General features: G+C 49.5%; 1 protein-coding gene across 2 annotated transcripts; it reads left to right on the top strand.

The window, feature by feature from the left end:
- Positions 1 to 2,575: 2,575 nt before the first annotated feature.
- On the top strand, positions 2,576 to 5,710 carry LOC127341849 (G-type lectin S-receptor-like serine/threonine-protein kinase At2g19130). Of its 2 annotated transcripts, XR_011755149.1 has the most exons (3): positions 2,576 to 2,790; positions 2,858 to 5,417; positions 5,491 to 5,710. XR_011755149.1 is itself a non-coding variant. In XM_071828052.1 (2 exons), exons 1-2 carry the CDS (start codon positions 2,738 to 2,740, stop codon positions 5,205 to 5,207), a joined length of 2,403 nt encoding a protein of 800 aa, XP_071684153.1. In that variant the 5' UTR covers positions 2,576 to 2,737; the 3' UTR covers positions 5,208 to 5,710. The 2 variants fall into 2 exon arrangements, 1 of the variants encoding a protein (XP_071684153.1); XM_071828052.1 differs by having other exon boundaries at positions 2,858 to 5,710.
- The last annotated feature ends 18,934 nt before the right edge of the window (positions 5,711 to 24,644 follow it).

Here is a 24,644-nt window from a genome sequence, read left to right as displayed (position 1 = left end):
CAAATTAGAGAAGCCATCTTGGCATAGGATATTCAATCAAATTGAAGAAGTAAATGTAAAGGAGCCGGTTGAGGTCGTGGGCATGAGGAAGGAAAGAAAATCAGACAAAATAGAGAAGCCATCTTGGCATAATATAACCGGCGCACTCACGGACAGAGATCCACTAAGGGAAAATAGTACTTCCTCCGTTCCTTTCTATAGTGCCTATAGATTTTTGGCATTTGTTTCAGAATATAAAGTTATAGCTTGGCTTTTTTTTGAATTACCCTTCCCCCGTTCAGCTCCCACACAACATGCGGGAGAAAAAATCCATACAAAATTGGAAACAATTAATTGAGATTCCTAATGCATGGCCCAACAATTCCTTAAAATTAGGTAGCAATATTTTACTTTTCTTAATTGAACTTGGCTGTACATATATGGAGAATCAACAAGAGAGATTTGTGGGAATTGTTATGGTAAATTAGGAAGATATGGATTTCCCAAATTTTAGGTTGATCTCAAATCGTTCAGTTAGAGGGTCTTGCGTAAAAACTACTGTTGCGCTAATTTCCGTGCCAAAAACTATATGCACTATAGAATGGAACAGAGGGAGTATCGAATATTTGCAAACTTTTGTTATAGATATTTTTCAAAAATTTCAACATATAAATAATATTATCAACACTAGAGTAAAATAGCATAAAGTAGGTTTGCAAAAAAATAGGGTTTAGCATGCAATGCCACGGCCATAATGCAAAATTAAGATAAAAATAAAATATAATTACAACATTAACTTGGATAAGGAACAAAGTTACTAACCCTACGATTGTTATTTTAGAGTACCTGCCAGCGTCATCTAATCACGCGCAAAGTTTTTTCTCTCATGTTGCAACACACATGCATAATTACTATTTATGCTAGAAAGATTGCTTGTTGGATTTAATGTGGTTGTCTCAATGCACATGCACTATTATTTTCGCTTATATACCATATAATAGCTAAGTTAATTAAAGGTTTATCGTATCTTTTTTGGGATAAAGATATAAAAGGATACCTTTTTTATTTAACGTGGCGCCGTGGCAACGCACGGACTTTGTGCTAGTAATATGTTCATATGCTTATATGAGCCAAAACGCTACGACACGATAAGCTATGTATTGGGCCCCAAAATCAGCAAGTGCTTTTTCGTGATCGGCAACACCAAGACGCATGGTACTAATCGGTTTTGGCCAGGCCGACTAGCACTGGTTGGTTTCGACCAAACTGATAAGTCCCAATCGGGTTCGGACACATCGAGGCCGTATTATTTAAAAAAAAATATCCAGAAACACTTATTATTTCTAGAATTAAAGGAATTTATATTTAAAAAATTAGCCTAAGTGTAAATAGATGTAAAGGTGTGGTAATGAACCTATACTTGAAGTCTTGAACCAGCTTCCTCACATGTTCTAAGGCTGGTGCCAACGATGCACAAAAACCTCCTATAGGGATACACAAGGAAATAATACAATTGGTCAAAATGGATAATGAGGATCATCTCCATATCATTTTGCATTTCTCGACAAATATAATATGTTTGGCTATTCTAAGTGGTTTTTTTTTTCTGAGTAAAGAGGAACTTGTCATTTTGAATTCTTGGGTTCAGGAATTGTTCTATAATTTAAATGACTCAATAAAAGCTTTTTTTATTCTTTTAGTTACTGATTTTTTTGTGGGATTTCACTCCACCCGCGGTTGGGAACTAGTAATTCGTTGGGTCTACAACGATCTTGGATGGGCTCCTAATGAGCTAATTTTCACTATTTTTGTTTGTAGTTTTCCAGTAATTCTAGATACATGTTTGAAATTTTGGGTATTTTTTTGTTTAAACCGTTTATCTCCTTCGCTTGTAGTGGGCGCTAGGAGGGACGCTACCGCCCGCGACGGGGCGAGAGGGAGGCTAGAGCGGGGCGAGACGGTAGCGTCGGGCGGTGGCGCGGGCGCCCGGCGTTAGGACGCGGTACCGCCCGCCTATAGCCCGCGTTGGAGGCGAGAGCGGGGCGAGAGGAAAGCGATAGCGGTGCTAGTGGGGGCGGTAGGGAGGCGGTAGGGAGGAGAGAGAAGTGAGAGCTGGCACTATAGTCCGTGCACTGGCACCGTGGGGTGAGAGTGAGGTGAGAGTGGGGTGGGAGTGAGGAAAAAGCTGACGTGACGAGGCTATAGTAGGGGTGATGCATTGGCACCAGCCTAAGACGTAGAACAACGAAAGTGAGCTGTACCTTAATCAGTAAAACTGGACATTGCACATATGATTTTAACCGAAGGAAGTGACTAGTGAGAGACGAGGCTTGGTCTCGAGGAACGGGAAAGTGTGTTGACATAGCCGTGTGAAGGCGAAGGCAAGTCTTGATAAGGAGACGGGGAGTCATGCCGTTTCCTACACTGTCGCCATCCCGGTTAAGTAGAAGCGTTTGGGCAATTTCGATCAAATTTGTAGTGATATTTATGGCGGTCTCAAGAACAATACGTATTGATTTTGTCAACAAAGCAAGGTGGTCGGATAAATGTCCACTCTGATTGGGAAGGATTAAAGCAGGCCGGAGCTGCGGTATCGAACGACCAAACTGAGGGCGCAATCCAAACAAACAGCCAACCTCAAGTTGAGAACTACTGAACCTTTTTTGCGGGTTATGCCCACCAATGATTGAGACCAATAATCTTGCTGAACTGTGAACCCTTGCTAAACCTGGGAGCAAGACGAGCCGGCGGCGTAGCAATGGCGGCGGTGAGCTGCGTTCGCCACCACCATTGGTCGAGCAGGAGATTGGGGTAAGTTGACCGCCGCTTCGATCTGTTCAGAAACCCTCTTCGTTCCTCTGAAAGTTATGCCCACCAGTGGCGGCGGCGCAGCGCGTCCTCTCGACCTCGGCCTCTCCCCGACCAAATTGGCGGCGCTGGCCTACCTCTTCTTCCTCCTGCTCGGTGGGAGCTCTTTATTTGCCTCGTCTGCCGCCACGGACACCATCCTCCCCGGCGAGGGCATCTCCGGGAACCAGACCCTCGTCTCCAAGAATGGCGGCTTCGAGCTGGGCTTCTTCTCCCCGGGCGAAGGCATCCACTACTACCTAGGCGTCCGCCTGAGGAACATGTTCGGCAACAGCCCCACCTTCTGGCTCGGGGACAGGGTCGGGGTCGTCGTCACCGATCTGCCGGCCACGTCGCTGGAGATGTTCGGCGGCAGCCTGTACATCAAGCAGAGCGGAGCCAGCCTCTGGTGGTCGCCCGCCGGCAATGGGTCTTCCGCCGCCGTCGCGGTCCTCCTCGACAACGGCAACCTGGTGGTCAGGGACCAGGGCAACTCCTCCATGGTGCTGTGGCAGAGCTTCGATTGCCCCGGGGACGCGATGCTCCCCGGAGCGAGGCTCGGGCTCGACAGGGACACCGGGAAGAACGTCTCGCTGACATTCAAAGGTTTCTCACACAACGGCACCCTCAGCGTCGACGCGAGACGGAGGAACGGGTTCGTGCTCACCACCGACGGGCACGACGACCGCGGCACCTTCCCGGACTGGATGGTGTCCTCTCAGGACAATGGCAGTTCGCTGCTGCTGAACCACCCGGAGAGCCCGAATCGCCCCGAGTTCTTGCAGTTCCATCTGGGGCAAGTCAGCCTGATGCGGTGGTCGGACTCGGATCCCGCCGCAAACAGCAGCACTGCCGCCGGCTGGGTCGCGCGCTGGACCTTCCCCTCCGATTGCAAATCCAGCGGCTTCTTCTGTGGCGATTTCGGCGCCTGTTCCATCGCCGGGAAGTGCGGCTGCGTCGACGGATTCGCGCCGTCGTACCCGATCGAGTGGGGACTTGGGTACTTCGTCACCGGCTGCTCGAGGTCTCTCCCACTGAGCTGCGAGTCCGACGGCCAGACGGAGCACGACGACTCCTTCGCCCCGTTGGACAAGCTGCAAGGGCTACCTTACAACGCCCAGGACGAGGTGGCCCGAAGCGACGAAGACTGCAGAACAGCTTGCCGGAGCAAATGCTACTGCGTTGCTTACTCCTACGACCATGGGTGCAGGCTCTGGTACTACAACCTGTACAATTTGAGCTTGGCTGCTAGGCCCCCATACAGCAAGATCTACCTACGTTTGGGCTCCAAGCTCAGGAACAAGAAGGGCTTACAAACAAGAAGAATCGCACTATTGGTTGCTGGACTCATAGGCATTGCTTCTTTGGTACTGATACTGCTGCTGCTATGGAGATTCAGGAGGAATTCATTTGCCTCCAAGAAGTTTGAGGTAGAAGGCCCTCTTGTGGTCTACTCTTATGCACAGATCAAAAATGCCACGGGGAATTTCTCCGATAAGATCGGCGAGGGGGGATTCGGAAGTGTTTTCCGGGGAACAATGCCAGGATCAGCTGTCATCGCTGTGAAGAACCTCAAAGTCCTCGGGCAAGCAGAGAAGCAATTCAGAACAGAAGTTCAGACACTTGGAGTGATCCAACACAGTAATCTTGTCCGTCTCTTGGGATTTTGCGTCAAAGCAAACAAAAGGCTGCTGGTCTATGAGTACATGCCAAATGGCTCTTTGGAAGTTCATCTGTTTAAAAAGAAGTCTAGTCTGTTGACTTGGAATGCTCGGTATCAAATTGCGCTGGGCATTGCCAAGGGTCTCGCCTATCTTCACGAAGAATGTGAGGACTGCATCATACATTGCGATATCAAACCCGAAAACATACTGCTTGATGCGGAACTCTGTCCCAAGATTGCCGATTTCGGCATGGCCAAGCTCCTTGGACGAGAATTTAACTCGGCACTGACCACTGTCCGAGGAACCATGGGCTATCTTGCACCAGAGTGGATATCCGGGCTGCCGATCACTAAGAAGGCGGATGTGTACAGCTTCGGCATTGTGCTCTTTGAGATAATCTCGGGGAGAAGGAGCACTGAGAGGATGAAATTTGGGAACCATCGGTATTTTCCACTCTACGCGGCTGCTCAGGTGAACGAAGGGGAGGTTCTTTGCCTGCTGGATGGTAGGCTGGAAGGAGAGGCTAATCTGAAGGAGCTGGATGTCACCTGTAGGGTCGCCTGCTGGTGCATCCAGGACGAGGAGAACGATAGGCCATCGATGGGGCAAGTTGTTCGCATGTTGGAAGGTGTCATCAGCACTGAGATGCCTCCAATTCCAGCTTCAATTCAGAACCTAATAGAGGGTGATGACAGTGCTATATATTCTGATTTCTGAAGGAGGTTGACTCCGATTCCAGCTTCAGTTCAGAATCTTATGGAGGGTGCTGAGCTATATATTCTGATTTGTGAAGGAGGTTGGTAGGCTACCCAACTTAATGCTGAGCTGTGATCTGAATTTGTGAGATTTGTGTCCCATTGGAAACTACAAGCTCTCTCCTTGCAGACTGTAGCAGGGATTCAGCGAAGTTGAAAAAAGAAGGAACAGGTATGCTGCAGATTCACCGATGCATTCCTCTCATATTGAGTGATGAAAATGTCACACAGTTACACCTTTTCAGTAGGTGGTGAATCTTTAAAATGATGTTGTGCTGAAAAAGTTGGTAGATGAATGCAAGCGGATCAACATGGATACCCCCGCTGACCTCATCTGTGTTAACATCACGCATCTTTTCGATACCTCTGAAGGCTCGGTATGGTTATTACCTGTGAACGGAAGGAACCTAATACTATATATGGTATGGATAAATGGATTTTATGCATGTATCCCATTCCTTTTCATTGTTTTACCATGAATGAATGGACGTGCAATTAGCCAGCTCATGCATTAATAACTGGAGTGGCATTGAACATATTACTTAACCTCTCATCTTAAGATTGAAAATCATGACTAATGAATAGAACGACAGGTTGTGCAGTCTTAGAATGTGGTAAAGAAAATCAATTAAACCCTTTTCTATTCCTATGTTATATTGTTCAGTCAGAAAAATGCTTATGAACTTAACCCTTGAACAAAATCCAATTTAAGTGCAATTGCAGTTGGTTCATCTTCCAACCCACAGACATCCAAATTTGTTTTTGAAACTTATATGTGCAGCTGTAAATAATTTTAATAAATTTGTCTAACTACAGGAAGAATTTTTTTGTTTTTTGAAATGGAGACAAAAAGCTTTGCCTCATTCATTAATTAAGGAAGATTCTTGTTTCAGCAGGCCAGTGATCTTGGTCCATAACTGCAGTACACCTTGTACAGGTCAGTGTTGCTAGTATAATAGTATCTAATAGATCACCACATTTACCATTGATCATGTTCTTTTATGAAAGAAGATTACATTCAATTATGAGAGTGATGGCAATTGAGTGAAAAATGTTACCATGTTTATGCCATGAGGAGACTTAATGTTTACCTCTCTATAAGACCCGGACTCTTCTGCCCATGGACTACATAACTGAAGAAGATGAATGAAAAGAAAAGGAAATAAAATAGAAGAGAAACTATCTGTTCACGATCCTGAGCGTGGATATGTCCTTGCCGCAAGACAAGTATCTCAAAGTCTCGTTGAACGGGGATTAGCAAAAATACTTTATTACCATTTTCATTCTTCTTTAGTCAAATAGCTTATTTGACCCAGCTTGGACTTGTCCACTTAGACAAAAGAATAAAATGACTGTCCTGATTAGCTTAACACAAGTGACCCGCTTCAAAAGAAGTCGCTCTCCTGTTATACAAAATCAATCATCACTACTGGAGACCAGAGCAACGTGAAGCGTCTTTGCTTGAGGTGTATTTGTTGTTATATTTTAGCTTTGTTCGTTGATCTTTCATAACTTTGTATATATTGGTCATTTCTTTGTGTTTGTATATTTCTTGCTTCAGAATACATGTATTGTGCTTGCACAAGAAGAAATGAACTGGATGTGGGGAAATCCACTTTGGCTCATAGGTGTAGATGCACCCACTATTTGCTGCACTGATTTCTTACATGGTCCTAGTACTATTTCCCGGCCAATCTACAACGGGCAGCGAAATCTTTGTCTCGAAAACAGTGTGTTTGGGTTGGGATTCTTGCCCCCATCCCAGAGGCACAAAACAGTGCTACATGGGAATTGAGGAAATTGCACGTACCAGCAACACTTGGGGAGATTTTTGCAAGGACCAGCGACTTAAAAAATTCATTGCAAGGACCAGCAACTCTAGGTGTGATTCCCTGCAGGGAGCTCTAATTACCAGACTACAAAATTATACAACACATGATAGCCACATTACCTTGCACCTTGCAACAAGCGTGGATGTTGGCTGTGTGCCACACCACGCCGACTCACCCTAGATAATAACATGCACAATATGGCTCAACCCTAACAATGGTATAGTTAATCTTCCAAACACCGCAAATTTCTATGGCTAAGGGCAACTCCAAGAGGCCGACGCATTTCGGACGTCCAAAATATCCGTTTGCGTCGACTCGTGGACGCCATGCGGCCCAGGGCGACCGTTTGCGTCGGGTATCTCCAGCGGTGCGGACACATTTTTGTAGCGGAGATAGCGTCAATGTCGTTAATGGCAGTTTAACATCCCAGCGGTGCGGACACATTTTTTTAGCGGAAATCGCCGGCGCCAGGGCCGAGCTCGCCGAGGCCAGGGCGGCGCTCGCGGAGGCGCGGGCGGCGATGGCGGCCCCTCCGGCGGCCCCACCCGCGGACACCGTCATCCACGACATCGCCGCCGCCGACGTACCATGGGGGGCGCCATCGCCGCCGGGGACGAAGTGGTGGTGGAGGCCGATTTGAAAGATGCGGCTGGAGATGCGGAAATGCACTCCTGAACTCATGTGTATATGCTCCCGCCATCGCAAAAACATTTTACAAAATTTAAAAAGTCTGAATATTTTTTTTGCTCATATATATCAACAAATGTTTTATGAAGAAACTTTTTTAGCACCATTTTTTTTACAAATGATCTAAAAATACCGGTTTCTCATCCAACGAATTTCCAAGCACATAGAACATCAAGATGTACTTGCTACATTTTTTGTCGATTTTTATAATATTTAAAATATGTTTAAAATGCATTTTAAAAATTAGGAGGATATGCTCTGAGTGAAAAAGGCCTTCTCCCTAGAGAAGCTCTTATCCTGTTACCGCAACAGGTATGACAAAATATAGACAACATGGCTAGTTGTTTAATCCTGTTGTCTGATGATTAAAGTACTTTGCAAGCAATCACACCTAAAGTTGCTGATCCTTGCAACGAATATTTTGAGTCACTGGTCCTTGCAACAATCTCCCCAAGAATTGCTGGTACGTGCAATTTCCTCATGGGAATTCAGCAACAGTGTGGAGGGTGATAACGGATGGACAGTGCTATATATTCTGTTTTCTGTATTTGCTAGCACATCATTCATGATGATCTAAAGTTACTTATTGCTTGACTTGTGAGTGAATATGTGCCCATATTTTCCTATTCCAAACTACAAGTTCTCTCATGCAGGAATTTGTTTGCAGACTGTAGTGTGGATTCAGCAAAGTTGAAAAGGGGGACTTGTTTCAGATTCTTCTTCCAGTAGACTGACAAATAGATGTCAGTACATGTTTTTCAGCGGGTGGTGAATCTCCACATAGATATTGTGCCAACAAAAAATCCACAGGGATGTGCGTTCTTTGTCCAATATATGTTTTTTTTCGTGTAATAGGATTTCATTAAGCAGTTTGGGTTACAAGGTGTCAAGTTGTAGGTCCTGCAAAATAACAGCTGGAGAAGAAGAACCCAGCCACACTAAGAGCATCTCCACTCGTTTGGTCTCCCCACGCCCGAAATCCAGGGTTAATTTCGTCCGGATTGGACGAAAAAATGGCGTGGGGAGGGCCAGTTTTCCAGCCGCGATCCCAGTCGTAGACGGCGATTTAATTTTGAAAAACGAAAACTTGACGAAACACGGCAAAAAACGATTGAATTTAGACTAACTTTAATGATATTTACTATATAGAGGGTGAAGTTCATACATAGAGGCCGAATTCGAATATATTTCGAATTCGGCCAGGGGAATACAACTTTAAATATTGAAACACGACGCTCTACATGCCAAAATGGCGGTACAACACTGTGTAGTCGCCATCGCCGCCATCATCGTCAGAGCCGTCGTCGTCGAAGCGCGGCGGCGCCACCGCCGCTTGGCTACTGGTGCCCTAGCCGGAGTCTCCCCACCGGCCACTATTGCGAGGCGGGGACGTCGAGGGCTTGTACCACTCGTCGTCGGACTCCTCGAGGTCGATGACGAGGACGGGGACACCGGATGGAGGAGTCGCAGGCCGGCGGTAGCGAGCGGCCTGCTCGAGGAGCTGAGCCTGCCGCTCCGCCTCCTCCTTCTCCCACTGCTCCCTCGACCAGGCGCAGGCCTGGTCGAGGGGCATGGCGTTCTCGGCGGGGACGAAGTCCTGGAGGGACCTCGCCATGACGGCATCGAGGATCGCGGCTTCCTCGGCGTCGTGGACCTCCTCCTTCACTGGCTTCCGCTTCCGCTCGTCGGAGGCACCTGGTTCGCGCTTGGGGCGAACCAGGCCCTGGTGGCCGCGTGGCGTCGACGACTCGCGGATGACGATTCCGCCGCCGCTACGCTCACGGTTGCGAGACGGGGAAAGAGACTCCCGTTTCACCGGCGCCAAGGTTGGCGCCGACCTGGAGCTCGGTGTCGACCTCGTCGCCGATCCGGACGACGAGGAACTGGCAGCCATCCGCCGTGGCTGCCAGCTGCCCCGGCGGCGGCTGGCCGAGGCCCTCGACGGCGGCATTGTCAGCACAGGCGCGTTGCCGCCCTCGATGTGCTCGATGACGGCTTCGATCGTCTGGCCCAGCACGCTCCACCAACGTTTGCGTCCGGCGGTGTTGTTTCGCGGAGGCGGCGGCGGGCCGTCGTAGGAGGTGAGCTCCCGCTCCCACCACCGGCGGAAGTAGGAGTTCCACGCCGTGTAGTTGTCGGGGTGGTAGCGTGGCTCGGCGCGCTCCTGGTCCGACAAGGTCAGACGGGCCTCCTCGATGGCGACGTCGAGGGCGTGTCCCTGGGGCGGCGGCGGGATTGGCACGCCGCCTGCACTTAGCCGCCACCCGCCGCCGGGAGGCCTCGTATCCGGCGGGCAGGGGTACCCCGCCTGGTGGGGGAGGTGGCCCTCCCACGCGTGGAGCGACCGGCAGGGGAAGCCGTTGTTGGCCGCGCCGTCTTCGTTGAACGCCATGGATCTCGGCGAGGGAGCAGTGGTGGAATAGGGTTCGTCTCTTGCGGGGGGTTTCGTTGGTGCTACCTGTCGCGGCGAGTTATGTAGGCGGTGCTGGACTCGGCGATTAAATGCCGCGTGGATGCTACGCGTCCGTGGTGAGCTGACCGGCGGCAGCCTTTACTGCGCGCGGAAGACGATGTGTGTGCCGCTGACTGTCCAGGTCCATCTCTGCGGCGAAGCCGAGCGAAAGCGCGGGAGAGAATTCTCGTCGCTTCGCGCGCTTTCGCTTCGTCCGGAGTCCCCGAGCGCGCCTCGGGGGACCGGGGATGGCATGGACTCGCCGGATGGATTTAGGCCCAAATCCGGGAAAAAACGAGGAATCGGAGGCACGACTGGACCGATTTTCACCGTACGGATGAGAAAAACGTCCCTCGGGGGCCTCTTCGGAAAGACGAGTGGGGATGCTCTAACAGTTTGGTTCTCTGTTCTGGAAAAGTTGGAAGACAGTGACTAGCCCTAACCTGTGAAAGATCCACTTCCAAAAACTTGCACACTCTACTCTAACTAAATAAATGCTTGATCTCTGAGATTAGATGCATGCACGTAGAGCGATCCAAAAAAGACTCCATAGCAACATCAGCCAACTGGGAGCGGGCTGGCTATGATAGAGTGCCAACTACAGGGAATTGCAGAGGAGCACACGGGTGCTCCCTTCACCGACGTCTATGCCTGACATCTGTCCTGGTCTCCCATAGCAGTGTATTTTGAATAGATCTATTCCAGCTTTAATTTTCTTACTTTTCTTGAACCATCTCAAAGCAATAAGAGCATCTCCAGTCGCGTCCCCCAAAGGGATTTGGGGCGCGCCGGACAAAAAAAGCGTTCCAGCCGCGTCCCCCAAAGCCCTTTTTTGTCCGGCGCGGCCCGATACGGTGTCCGGCGCCCCGAGCCCGTCCCCGTCCCACAGGGGACGCTCCGGGGACGCCGGACACAACGAAAAGCGAGGCCAACCGACGCAGGCCCGACCCGTCAGCGGCACAGTTAATTTAAACCTAACCGTCGCCTACCTCGCGACGGAAGTTATTCGCGCGCAGCGGCATCTTTGCCTTAATGGCGACGGAGGGGCAGGCGAGACGTCTCGTCGGTGCTGCGCAGCCTCCACGCGTCGCCGGCGTTCGCACGCCACCGCCCGTTCCCGCGCGATCTTCCCGCCTCTTCTCGTCTGTTCCCGCGCTTTCTTCCCGACGCCGGCGTCTATAAAAGGTCTCCCGGCTCATCAATGGTAGCCACCACACCCCGCCGGCAACAAACACAGCCCTCGTCGCTCCACAGCCGTCTCCTCCATCACCAGTGGCAATGGCGAACCGCCCCGGCGATGGCCACTTCCCTCCACCGCCGTCTCCTCCATTGACGAGCCGGCAGCGGCGTGCGGCACTCGAGGAGGCACTCGAGGAGGAGGCCCGCCAGCGGCGTGAGGCGCAGCAGGCGGCGGATGTAGCGGCGTTCTCCGCCCCTGCCTCCGCAGCTGAGGAGGCCGCGGCGGCAGCAGCGTGGCAGGAGCAGCAGTGCGACACCGTTGCGGCGTTCGACGCCTCGACGGGACAAGAGGCGCGACGGCGCCGGTACCGGGAGGAGATGGAGCAGCGATGGGCTGACGAGCGCCGGCGCCAGCGCGATGAGCGGCAGGCGCTGTTCCGTGAACGGCGTGACTCGATCGAGCGCCGGCGGCGTGAGTCGATCGAGCTCCAGCAGCAGGCGACGGCGGAGGAGCGTCGACAGCGGGAGGCGGCGCTTACGGCGCTATGGGGGAGGCGGGCGGAGCAGTTGGCGGCGGCCGACGCGTTTGCGGCGGCGATGATGGAGGCGCCAACAGATGTGGAGGAGGAGGCGCCAATGGAGGAGGAGGAGGCCGAGGCGGAGGAGACCGAGGTGGAGGACGACGACGACGACGACGACGACGAGTTCGACTGGTCCGACGACGACGCCCCGCACCCGGACGAGATGGCCGATCAGCAACGCGCCCTCGTCGAGTCCTTCGAGTCGGAGAAGAAGCTCCAGGACGACGCCCGTGCCCTCGAAGAGGCGCATATTCGTCGCGCCATCGAGCTCTCCCTCCAGGCGGCGCAGCAGGGGACGGCGGAGGACGCGCGGCGGGAGCGGCACCGTCTGGCCACCGCCGAACGCAAGGAGAGGAGGCGCGCGCAGGAGGAGCTGCGGCGTAGGGGAGGCGACGACGGGGCGGGGCCGTCGAACGCGCCGCCGGGCGGTCAGTAGTCTAGGTTTAGATGAAATCTAGCCGTTTTCATTCAAACTTTGTAATATATAATCAAAATTGAATGAAAACCTTTATTTTCGTGCACAAATATTCATTTGGGGGCGGCGTTTGGGGGACGCGGCTGGGGAGCGACGTCCCCCAAACGCGGCACGAACAAAACACGTCCCCCAAACGCTCGATCCGGCGCGGTTTGGGGGACGATTTGGGGGACGTGACTGGAGATGCTCTAATGAACGGTAGATCTATGGGGGTGTGGAACACCCATGAGCCAAAAGTCCGCGTTAGCCAACTACATCCCCTCAATGCAATGACTTAACTCAGCTTCCAAAGGCTGCTCGCACTGCAACAGGAAACAACGGGAACAAAAGATAACATGGTCATCTTCATCACGAAGGACCATGCCTATACTGGTCAGGACATCCCAACAATTGACGTAACATGACAGACTAATCACATTAAACCGTGGTAAAAAAAAATATGATCATGTGAATGCTAACTTGAGTTTGCTATATAAGCTTAAAGATGATTGCACTTTCAACTCCTTTGTTATTGATTGTATTTAACCACCATGCAGAAAAAAAAAACAACCTTTTGCTCCGTAAACAAACAATGTTTTACCCCCAAGGAAACAAAGTTCTGGAGTTCAATTTCATTAATTAAAAAAAAAAGTACCGAAGTTCGTTGCTCCAACCAAACAATGTTTTGTGATGGAACCAATTAGTTGCATCTTATGGGAGGATGCTAAAAGCTGCCCTAGAAATTCTATTAAATGTCCACCTCCCGATCTAACTAATTTCTGGACTGTATTCACACCTTAGTCTGTTACTTACCTTGCTTGCTTTACATAGGGGGTGTCCCTTATTATAAGTAGGTTGGTGCTCCCATTAGAATGTGACTTTTGGCATTTTTGATTCATATTAAATACATAGGCTCAAGCTACGATTGGAGAGGCCTTGCTCTACTCTTATTTTAGCGATTCCTCAAAGTTTTAGTTGAATGCATATATGACATTTGCTCTACTCAAAAGATCATCTGGACCATTAGATACTTAACCAACATAGTGCCAAAATTTTAGTTGAATGCATATATGACATTTGCGTTACGTGCGTAAACCATGTAATGGAAGTTCTGAGCTTAGAATTTGTAATTGAGTGCCTTTAGTTGAATTACCTGTTGGTTGCTCAGATTGGACCATAATTGACATGTCCACAAATGGGTAGTGCCCATATACGATGTATTTGATATTAGCTTGGCATTAATTTATTACCCTTTGTTGGAGGAAAAAACTCTCTCTAGCAACATAGGGTGTGTTTGGATTGTGCCTACAGCTGCCCTACCAAAATTGGTTAGCCAATTTTTTGGCGTGGAATTCTGCCACCCACAGGTTGCCAAAATTTTGGCAAGAATCAATGAAGAAAACTACAAGTAGTCCAAAGGCAGCCAAATAATTGGTAATGAACCAAACATGTGGAAAGATATTTGGCATGACCAATTTTTTGGTAGAGTGAGTTGGGGCCACAAACCAAACAGGCCCATAATTACTACAGTTATTAGGAAAGGTATGTCTGCATTCATGGCTAAGAAATAAAAAAAAGATCAACTAATCACAGGTATATGGAGTTGGTGGATTAAAGTGTCTCTATGCGAGTATACAATCCAGACATACATCAACACCCAGTTTTCCTCAAATAATTTCAATCCCAAATTTACCAACGGTCTACAACTCTACAACTCAACTAAGTTAAAGGCGTGAACAATTAATGCAATTCTAGTTCAAGAACACAAGCCATAAAAGGTATAAAATACCTGACAAAGAAATCAAATAGAGGAGGTATTGACTTGGGTTCACGCTAGTCGATGATCCGCTGACGGTGGGGAAAAAATCGGTTGTTCCCTCCGGGAGTGCGATCGGCAATCTTGGCAGATCTGAGCCGTCTTGCATTTTGAACAAATTCTTCAACAGCTTATCAAAAAGCAACAAACTATCGCAACAAATTGTCGCAACATTTTTCAAAATATGTTACAAAAATAGAAAATAAGTTTTGCAACATTTTGAAGTAACAAAATTGTAGTTATACAATAATTTGTAACAAAAAAATTTCCAGGGACATGTTACAACCATGCAAAATAGTTTCACAACAGTTCTAAAATAGTAATGCACTAAAAAAGGCGGTCATGGAACATCTTTTCAGGAAGTTAGTACAAAAACCGTGAAAAAAATATGTACCATTTTTAAAATACTAATCGAGCAAACCAAACATGTGTTTACAACATTCTGAAAGTATGTGTGCACCATCAAAAAACTAGGAAACCACAAACTTGTAGTTGGCACGTAGAAACCACGTGCCATCTCGATGTCCTTTGGCAACAAAATGGATACCAATATGTTATAATTTCAATGCATGTGTGTAGCATCACAAAAATGCGAAGAGCTTACATGTTCCATCGTCGCCGATCTCATCGATTCAGCATCACCAGCGACGTATAGAGCCGGATCTGACAAACCAAGCCCCATTCCACTCAAGGCCATCATTTCCCCGAGCACGACAAACAAAGACCTTCAGAATGGAGCTCCTATGGTGAAAATCCATGGCAGCACCATGGCGTCTGTCCGATAGAGGCTCGTCCATCTCTGACATTGTGGCTACGGTTTTGGTCGTGGCGAGGGCCTCCGCTTGGATTTTATCTGCTAGTGGGTAGAGTTGGATATTTTCTGCTAGTGGAAAAGGCACGTTTAATGCTAGGAGGGGAGAAGAAGGGCGCTAGAATTGGGACGACCGATCGTGCATACACATGTTGTCCATTTAACTGGGGGTTTGGAGCATCAATTAGGGGGAAGTGTGTCTATGTCGAATGGACAATCTAAGATCTCAAGTACAACCTATGATATGTATGAAATCCTAGGATCAAATTGTTTGCTTTCCAAACATGAAGTATATATGGGAGGTGGGAGGCAACATATTAACTGTTGGTTTTTGTTGCCACTTGCTGCTGGCGGCTTGTGTAAGAATCCCTTGTCGCCTGAACCAAAGCATCGAGGCCAAGAGTCACACATATGCAAAGTTCAAGTACACCATCCATATGGGATTATAAGGCCAGAGGCTAAATCCAGTTCTTTTAAGATTATTACACCGGAGGTAGCTATAAGACTTGGCTATACAGGCTAGGCACACCCTTTAGTTCTCTCTAGCTCCTTGTATTATTTGCAGCCCTAGCGATTGGCCAAAAAGGGGAAAATCGACCGGTTAATTGTACATGAAAACGCCTAGATTTGACCCATTTTGAAAACTTCAGCACAAAATGAACCAAATCCTTTTTTTCTTCCAAAATGGTCTCTTTTCCATGAAGCCCATGCCCGAGGCGGCATACGTCATGCTAGATAGCGCGCTACCTTTGTTAGAGCTAGCTCACTCACCGTACATCACGATGGCCTCGCATGGGGCATCATATGCTATCTAGCATGACACCCTGGTCCGAAGCTGTTATCACCAGAATTTGACCGGATCAGAGGTGGGCCGTGATTAAAGATGGGCTTGAATAAATATACACGGAAGATATACATGAATCGGCCTTGTGCACGAAGTTTGGGCTAGTTTGCCCGTGTATCTGTAAATATAGTAGGATACGTGTCGGTTAGATAGAATTTGGCTCGTACACGGTTGGGATTATTCCCACGTTAGAAAGTCTACGGACTATAAATATGTATCTAGGGTTATTGAGAAAGACAACAATCACGTTCATCACAAACCAATCTAGGCGCATCGCCAACCCCTTGTTTCGAGGGTTTCTTCCGGGTAAGCATCATGCTGCCTAGATCGCATCTTGCGATCTAGGCAGCACACGTTTATTCGTCGTTCATGCGTTGCTCGTGCTGAAGCCTTGTTGATGGCGAGCAACGTAGTTATCGTAGATGTGTTAGGGTTAGCATTGTTTCATCGTGTCACATGCTTTTATACATGCAACCCTTAGACGTCTAGCCGCCTTTACACCTATCCTAGGTGTAAGGGCGGCACCTTGCTTGATCCGTGTTTAGTAGATCCGATCTGTTATGATTGCTCCTTGTTCTTCAAGGATTAGTTTAATATCTGCATAGTTAGGCCTTGCAAACGGGTTGAAAGATCCAGTAGCACGTAGGGCGTAGTTTGCTAGCCCTAGATAAGATGTTCCGGGAATCAACTCCATGTTGGTTTTTAGGCCTTATCTAGGGCTGGTTTATTATCACCGTGCGTGGCTGCCAGGCTCAATCACGTGTAGGATGTTTCGATTATGTGGTGAAAACCCTAAATCGTCGTAGGTCGTTTTAGCTTTATACTGATCAAGCAGGACCACCATGCTATCGTAAACCCCATACGAATCATGGGTGGATCGGCTCCTTGAGCCGATTCACGGGAAAACCTGAGAGCCGATCGAGGCTCGTATTTAATGTTTACGTGTATGCCATGCAGGAAACTAAGCGAAGCAAATCCATCACCTTCCTGACCAGGTATAGGTCAGGTGGCACGCCCTTGCACCAGCATCGGACGTGCGTGCCGAGGCTTTGCGGGCCGTCGCTCGAGGGACCAGGGCCAGCCGCAGCTCTGGGAGCCTCCCGGCTCTACGTGTTGCCAGCCGTTGCTCGCCGGTGGGTTTCGGACGCCAACACATTCTGGCACGCCCGGTGGGACAGTCTTCGACATCAACTGCGTCGCCATCTACATCTGAGATGGCGGAAGGTACTCCAGTCACGTATGAGGATCTGACTGAGGAGCTCAAGAAGAAGTATGACGATGTCAAAGCTATCTTCGAAGCCGACCTAATCGGCTCTTTCCAGAGGACCCGCTCACACGGCATCAGGTGGAAAGGGTTCTCACCTGAAGGCGCGCTCGACGGAGTGGATCTGTCTACTCCTTCAGAAGAGCGCACCAGGTCGCTGCGTCAGGAGATTAATCACATGGTAGCTCATTCGCTACACCGCCATTCTGAGAACCTGGTGAACACTTTGGAGCGTGTCGCCCTTCGGGTGATCCAGGAAATCATGAGGCATCAGTACTCTCCGTCAGGACCTGCTCTAGGGACTCACCAAGGAGAGATACCCCTCCAGACCCGACCACCGCTGCCATTCGCGCTGGCAGCACCAGAAGTGCCGAGTTCACCGGCATACGTCGTCTACAAGATCGGTGGCGATCCTAGCGATTACCAGTTCTTGTATGAGGCGCCTAAGGAGATCCCCCACGGATACACGTGCACATACGTGCCGGATCGCAGAATCGGGCACTCACGAACCGTGACCGCAACGGGGGCTTCCGGGAACAAGCGGGGAGGGACTTCTGGATCGGATCTTGAGAAGCAGAAGTGGCTAGCTAAGTATGCCACTCCAACAAATCTACAAAGCTCAACTCCTGCAGCTAGCTCAGATCTTGAGAAGCAAGCGTGGCTAGCTAAGTATGCCACTCCAGCGAATCTTCAGAGCTCGACTCCTGCAGCTAGCACCGCGGATCAGATCAGCACGATCTTGAGAGACCAGTTCGGCATGGTGCTGAAAAGGAGGGCAATCGGCTATTCCAAGCCGTATCCCAACGAGTACGATTTGATCCCACTACCACCCAAATATCGGCTCCCTGAATTCTCCAAGTTTAGTGGGTCAGATGGCTCCAGTTCAATCGAGCATGTGAGCCGATATTTGGCGCAGCTGGGCACGATCTCAGCATCAGATGCACTACGCGTGAGGTTATTCGCACAGTCCCTCACAGGATCGGCTTTCGGGTGGTACACCTCACTGCCACCAGATTCGGTCCGGACTTGGAAGCAGATGGAGGAGCAGTTCCACATGCAATATCACTCAGAGGCTTCCGAGGCTGGCATTGCCGATCTAGCACAAGTACGACAGAAGCGCGGAGAAACAGTGTCAGAATACATCCAGCGCTTCAGGACCATTAGGAACCGATGCTATTCGGCTCGTTTGACTGAAAAAGAAGCAGTCGAGTTGGCGGTGGTGGGTCTTGCATCGCCGATCAAGGACATGGCTTCCCAAGCAGATTACCCTTCACTGGCGCATATGGTTCAGAAACTGTCATTATATGAACAGCGCCACCCAGAGTTGTACCAGGACAAATTCAAGCGTGCGGTAGTCCTGGTTGAGGCAGAGGAAGATGAAGGCTCTGCGGGAGATCAAGAGGTAGCAGTGGCTGAATGGACTCGGGGGGCAAGCCCCGTGTCCTGCAAGTGGGTTAAGTCACAAGGTCCTCCAAGAGGGTTTGACTTCGACGTGACCAAAGCTGAGCAAATTTTCGACCTCTTACTCAAGGAGAAGCAGCTAAAGTTACCCGAAGGCCACAAAATCCCCACGGCACAGGAGCTGAACGGAAAGCCATACTGCAAGTGGCATAACACGTTCACCCATACCACCAACGACTGCAGGGTGTGGCGTCAGCAGATCCAAATGGCGATAGAACAAGGGCGTCATGAAAGTCGACACGCACCCCTTCCCCACCGTTAACATGGTGGAGTGCACTTACCCTGGGAGGTGCCAGCCAGGTTTTTCGTTCAGCATCAACATGGTAGGAACTGGACACCACTCTGGTAAGGACAGAGACGAGAGCAGCCGCTCTCGTAGCAAGGACAAAGAGGAAGCCGTTCCACGCGATCGGCTCCGACACGATGGCAAGCGCTACATCACAGAGGGAGAAGTGAAGAATGTGTGATATCAACGACCTCTCTCTGATCATCTTCTCAACAAATATGTGAGTCAGTACGACCAGCGCCGGCGATACAACGACGATGACGAAAGAGATCGTCTGGCTAGCAGGGACGCCAGGAAAAATCGTCGTCATGATCGGGACGATGGAGGATATGAGCGCCATGCCAAGGAAAAGTCAAGAGAGCAAGACGACGTGGACAAGCACTGGGACTGTCCCTTCTTCAAGCACTGCTGGGATTCAGGAATGAGCCGATTGCCTACAATCGGCAACTGCCCAGAATGTAGACAGAAGAAGAAGGGTGCAGGAGACGTGTCAGTGTTCAGGCGTCTAGGACCTCTCCCATCTCGGAACAAGCAAGCTGAGTCCTCTCGGGTGGAAGATCTCGAGGAGTTAGAAGATGACGATGAAGAAGAAGAAGATAAGTACCACCGGCCAAGGTGGTGCCTGATGGACTCAGCCACTCCCAAAAACGTAGGGTTCAGCGACTACGTTGCTTGGAGGAAGCCGAAAGGTTATACCTGCATACGTTGAGGAAGGCGCGGCCTGATCTGGCCGCGAAAATTCAGCGAACTTTGGACGAGGAGGGTCGGATATGAGCGCCATGCCAAGGAAAAGTCAAGAGAGCAAGACGACGTGGACAAGCACTGGGACTGTCCCTTCTTCAAGCACTGCTGGGATTCAGGAATGAGCCGATTGCCTACAATCGGCAACTGCCCAGAATGTAGACAGAAGAAGAAGGGTGCAGGAGACGTGTCAGTGTTCAGGCGTCTAGGACCTCTCCCATCTCGGAACAAGCAAGCTGAGTCCTCTCGGGTGGAAGATCTCGAGGAGTTAGAAGATGACGATGAAGAAGAAGAAGATAAGTACCACCGGCCAAGGTGGTGCCCTGATGGACTCAGCCACTCCCAAAAACGTAGGGTTCAGTGACTACGTTGCTTGGAGGAAGCCGAAAGGTTATACCTGCATACGTTGAGGAAGGCGCGGCCTGATCTGGCCGCGAAAATTCAGCGAACTTTGGACGAGGAGGGTCGACCACAGAAGAAAGAGTGGCGCCCCAAACAGAAGAAAGCCGATGATGAGACATCGGCTGGCACAAACATGGTGTTCATCCTTCCGGCGGAGTTTTGTGCTCCTGGCATAGAGGAGGCACCTGTGGCACAACTTGACTGCGGCCCACGGCCAGTTATCTTTGAGAAGCCACGAGAAAGAACTTACAGACACCTAAAGGCCCTGTACTTACGAGGTTATATCAATGGGCAGCCGGTCAACAAGATGCTGGTTGATACCGGAGCGGCAGTCAACATCATGCCATACTCCATGCTACGTCGCCTGGGACGCTCTAGCTCGGATCTGATCAAGACCAACGTCACATTGAGCGATTTCAACGGCCAAGCATCAGAAGCACAAGGTGTTCTGAACGTGGATCTGACCGTAGGAAGGAAGACCATCCCTACGACATTCTTCATTGTCGATAGCAAGAGCACCTACGCTGTCCTGCTAGGGAGAGATTGGATCCACGCCAACTGCTGCATCCCATCCACGATGCATCAATGCTTAATACAGTGGGATGGAGATGAAGTCGAGGTCATCCACGCAGATGACTCAGCCGAGATTTCAACGGCTGGCATGAACGTTTGGGAGACGGCAGGCCAAGAGCCACTCTCTGGCATCACTTTGGACGACTGCGAGCGCATCGACGTGACAAAAAACGGGGTGAGGCTGGTCTTATCCACCGGCCTGACCGTGTAACAAGAGCAAAGGCTATGGACATACGTGGCGAGGCCGATCCTTGTGATCGGCCCCAAAAAATAAAAAGTGATGATCTTGTCTCAAGCAAGCCACGTAGTCATAGTGACGCACGATCAAGATGTAAACCTTCATTGAGCAATGCAATCAAAATGGGGGCCGATTCCAGCAATCGGCCCATATTATTATCCTCGCCATACGTTTTGCCTGTGTTGAGTGTCGATCTAACAGGAGACGGAAAGCTAGGGTATGGGTTCACATCGGCTGATGAGCTAGAAGAAGTCGATATTGGTCCTGGGGATAAGCCACGACCAACTTTCATCAGCAAAAAGTTAGATCCACATCTCAGGAGCCAGATGATAGCTCTGTTAAAAGAATACCCAGATTGCTTTGCATGGGATTACACAGAGATGCCTGGGTTAGATAGGAGCATCATTGAGCATCGGCTCCCGCTCAAGAAAGGATTTCGGCCATTCCAACAACGAGCACGTCAGATGAAGGCCGAAATCCTCGAAGAAGTCAAGAAGGAGATCGAGAAAATGTTAGCCGCCGGGTTCATCAGGCCATGCAGGTACGCTGAATGGATCTCCAGTATCGTACCTGTAGAGAAAAAGGACGGCCGATGGCGTGTGGCCATAGATTTCCGAGATCTCAACAGAGCCACTCCAAAGGATGAATACCCAATGCCTGTGGCAGAAACATTGATCAACGCAGCTGCTGGCCACAAGGTGTTGAGTTTCATGGATGGCAATGCCGGCTACAACCAAATTTTCATGGCTCCAGAAGATATACACAAGACTGCATTCAGAGTACCAGGATCAGTGGGCTTGTTTGAATATGTGGTCATGACTTTTGGGTTGCCATGAATTATATTTTTCATGATCTGATCGGCAAGTTGGTGGAGATCTACATCGATGACGTGGTGGTCAAGTCTGTCTCCATGGAAGGACACTTGGATGATTTGCGACGCATCCTAGACCGAACTCGGAAGTTCGGACTGAGAATGAATCCAAAGAAGTGTGCCTTTGGTGTGACGGCCGGTCAGTTCCTAGGTTTTCTGGTTCATGAACGAGGAATTGAGATTTGCCTGAAAAGTCAGGAGGCAGTACATACCATGCAGCCGCCTACCACGAAGAAGGAACTCCAACGTCTTATCGGCAAGATCAACTTCGTCCGACGGTTCATCTCTAATCTGTCAGGACGGATCGAGCCGTTCATGGCGTTGGTGAAGATCAAGTCTGATGACGAGTTTCACTGGGGGGCAGAACAGCAGCGAGCGTTTGATGAGATTAAGCGGTATCTAACAACGCCGCCTGTGCTAGTTCCACCTCAGCAAGACAGGCCGTTCTATATCTACTTATCAGTAGCTGACACGTCCATTGCTTCAGTGGTGGTGCAACTCTATGAGGGTGTTGAAAAGGTGGTTTTCTACCTCAGCAGAAGGATGTTGGATGTAGAGACAAGGTACCCTGAGGTCGAGAAGTTATGCCTCTGCCTATTCTTCACCTGCACCAAGCTTCATCACATCCTTTTGACGGCAGAAATCATCATCATATGCAAGTCAGATGTTGTCAAGCACATGCTGTCGGCTCCTGTTTTGAAAGGCCGACTTGGTAAGTGGATGTTTGCGTTATCGGAATTTGATCTCCGGTATCAGCCTGCGAAGGCAGTCAAGGGACAAATGTTGGCTGATCTGATAGCTGAACGGATCAATACTAATATAGCAGCACTGTCTATACGTGCATGGGCTATGTTCTTCGACGGATCGGCTTGTGACGATGGTTGTGGCATCGGCATTCTGCTCGTGTCGCCTCGGGGGGCAGCATATTCCTTCTCCATCAGGCTATCTACACCTTGCACCAACAATGTCGCTGAGTATGAGGCGATACGCAAGGGAATGGAGTTGCTTTTGGAAGCCGGGGCAGAAGCGGTGGAACTTTTTGGAGATTCGAAGTTGGTGATCTCCCAGCTCACGGATGAGTACAAGTGCGAGAGCGAGTCACTCGTCCCTTATTGGATGGAATGCCGCGAGCTGATGGCAAAATTTCGGTACATCAACTTCAATTGGGTCCCAAGATCTCAAAATACCGAGGCCAACGATCTCGCACAGATGGCGTCAGGCTACAAGGACATACCAGACGGGTCAGAAGTTCAGGTGCAGTTCCTAGAACAGGATGACTGGAGAGCCGATATCTTCAATTACTTGAAGGATTCGGCTCGGGGGGCACCTAAACGGATAAGGTACAAGGCCATGAAATATGTCCTTATAGGAGATGACATGTTCTACAGGACGTTGGAAGGGTTACTGCTCAAGTGCCTGGGACCAACTGAGTCTAATCGGCTCTTGCATGAGGTGCATGAAGGCGCCTGTGGAACTCACCAATCGGCTCATAAGATGAAGTGGCTGATTAGGCGATCAGGATTTTATTGGCCCACCATGCTTGAGGACTGCTTCAAGTACTACAAGGGATGCCAAGCGTGTCAGATGTTCGGGAAGATTCAGATGGTACCTGCATCAGCAATGAACCCCATCATCAAACCTTGGCCATTTCGAGGTTGGGGCATGGATATGATCGGCAAAATCCATCCTGTGTCAAGCAAAGGCCACGAATGGATTCTGGCCATTACAGATTACTTCACCAAATGGGTGGAGGCCGTCCCTATGAAAAAGGTAAAATCGGAAGATGTTATCAAATTTGTGAAGGAACACGTCATTCATAGGTTCGGAATTCCCCAAACCATCACGACCGATGGAGGTTCGGTCTTCATCTCTAAAGAATTCAGAAAGTTCTGCGATGACATGGGAATTAAGCTGATCCGATCATCTCCATACTATGCTCAAGCTAACGGGCAAGCTGAAGCGTCCAATCAGAGCTTGATCAAGCTGATTAAGAGGAAAATTGACGAGAACCCTAGGGTTTGGCATGAGACATTGTCAGAAGCTTTGTGGGCCTATCGCATGTCATGCCATGGAGCTATAAAAACTTCGCCATACCAGCTTGTCTATGGGCAGGAAGCCGTATTACCTTGGGAAATTACGGCTGGATCGAGACGTGTCACGTTTCAGAATGACCTGACAGCTGAAAAATATGCAGCCCTGATGAGTGACACTATTGAGGATGCAACGGAACTTAGACTTTGGTCGTTGGAGAAGATTAAAGAGAATAAAGCCAGGATGGCTCGTGCATACAATAAGAAGGTGAGACCAAAGGAGTTTCAAGTTGGTGATCTAGTATGGGAAGCCGTGTTGCCATTAGGAACCAAGGATAAAGCATATGGCAAATGGTCTCCTAATTGGCACGGTCCGTACAAAGTCATCCAGGTTTTGAAGGGTAATGCATACATGCTGGAGCAGCTGGACGGCGCTAAGTTCCCAGCAGCCGTCAATGGTCAACACCTCAAGAAATATTTCCCAAGCATGTGGGACGATGGACAGTGAAACATGGGGGCCGATGTATAAAATCGGCCAGTAAAAAAAAATTTATATGCAAATCACAGCCGATGCACAGACATCGACTTCAGGAACATGGATACCAGTACAGCCGATGCTCGGACATCGACTTTAGAATAATAAAAAGCCGATGCATGCTCATCGACTCTAGAGGAACAAGCTCAGTTGAGCAGGTTAACAGATCAGTTTCAGGCCAGAGTCCATGGCATTTGAGATGATTCTCCCATTGGATTTGCTGAGGAGTTGAATCTGCGCGGGTGGCGTGGATACGGATTGGATCTGTTTGACCGTGTGAATAGGCAATTGGTTTGGCCCTAAAGCGTGTTTACGGAACAAGCCGATGCTTTGCCATCGGCT

This window comes from Lolium perenne, chromosome 3 (assembly GCF_019359855.2).
Source record: "Lolium perenne isolate Kyuss_39 chromosome 3, Kyuss_2.0, whole genome shotgun sequence".
NCBI classification, from domain to species: Eukaryota; Viridiplantae; Streptophyta; class Magnoliopsida; order Poales; family Poaceae; genus Lolium; species Lolium perenne.
The sequence above is the reverse complement of the archived record's forward strand: the minus strand, read 5'-3'. Positions and strand labels throughout refer to the sequence as shown.

What these genes read in the sequence shown, in the direction of transcription:
- LOC127341849 (XM_071828052.1), top strand. Translation starts at nt 2,738, where the DNA reads ATGGCGGCGGTGAGCTGCGTTCGCCACCACCATTGGTCGAGCAGGAGA. An exon ending in TGGTCGAGCAGGAGATTGGG is followed by an intron (nt 2,791 to 2,857) that starts GTAAGTTGACCG and finishes TATGCCCACCAG; the next exon opens with TGGCGGCGGCGCAGCGCGTC.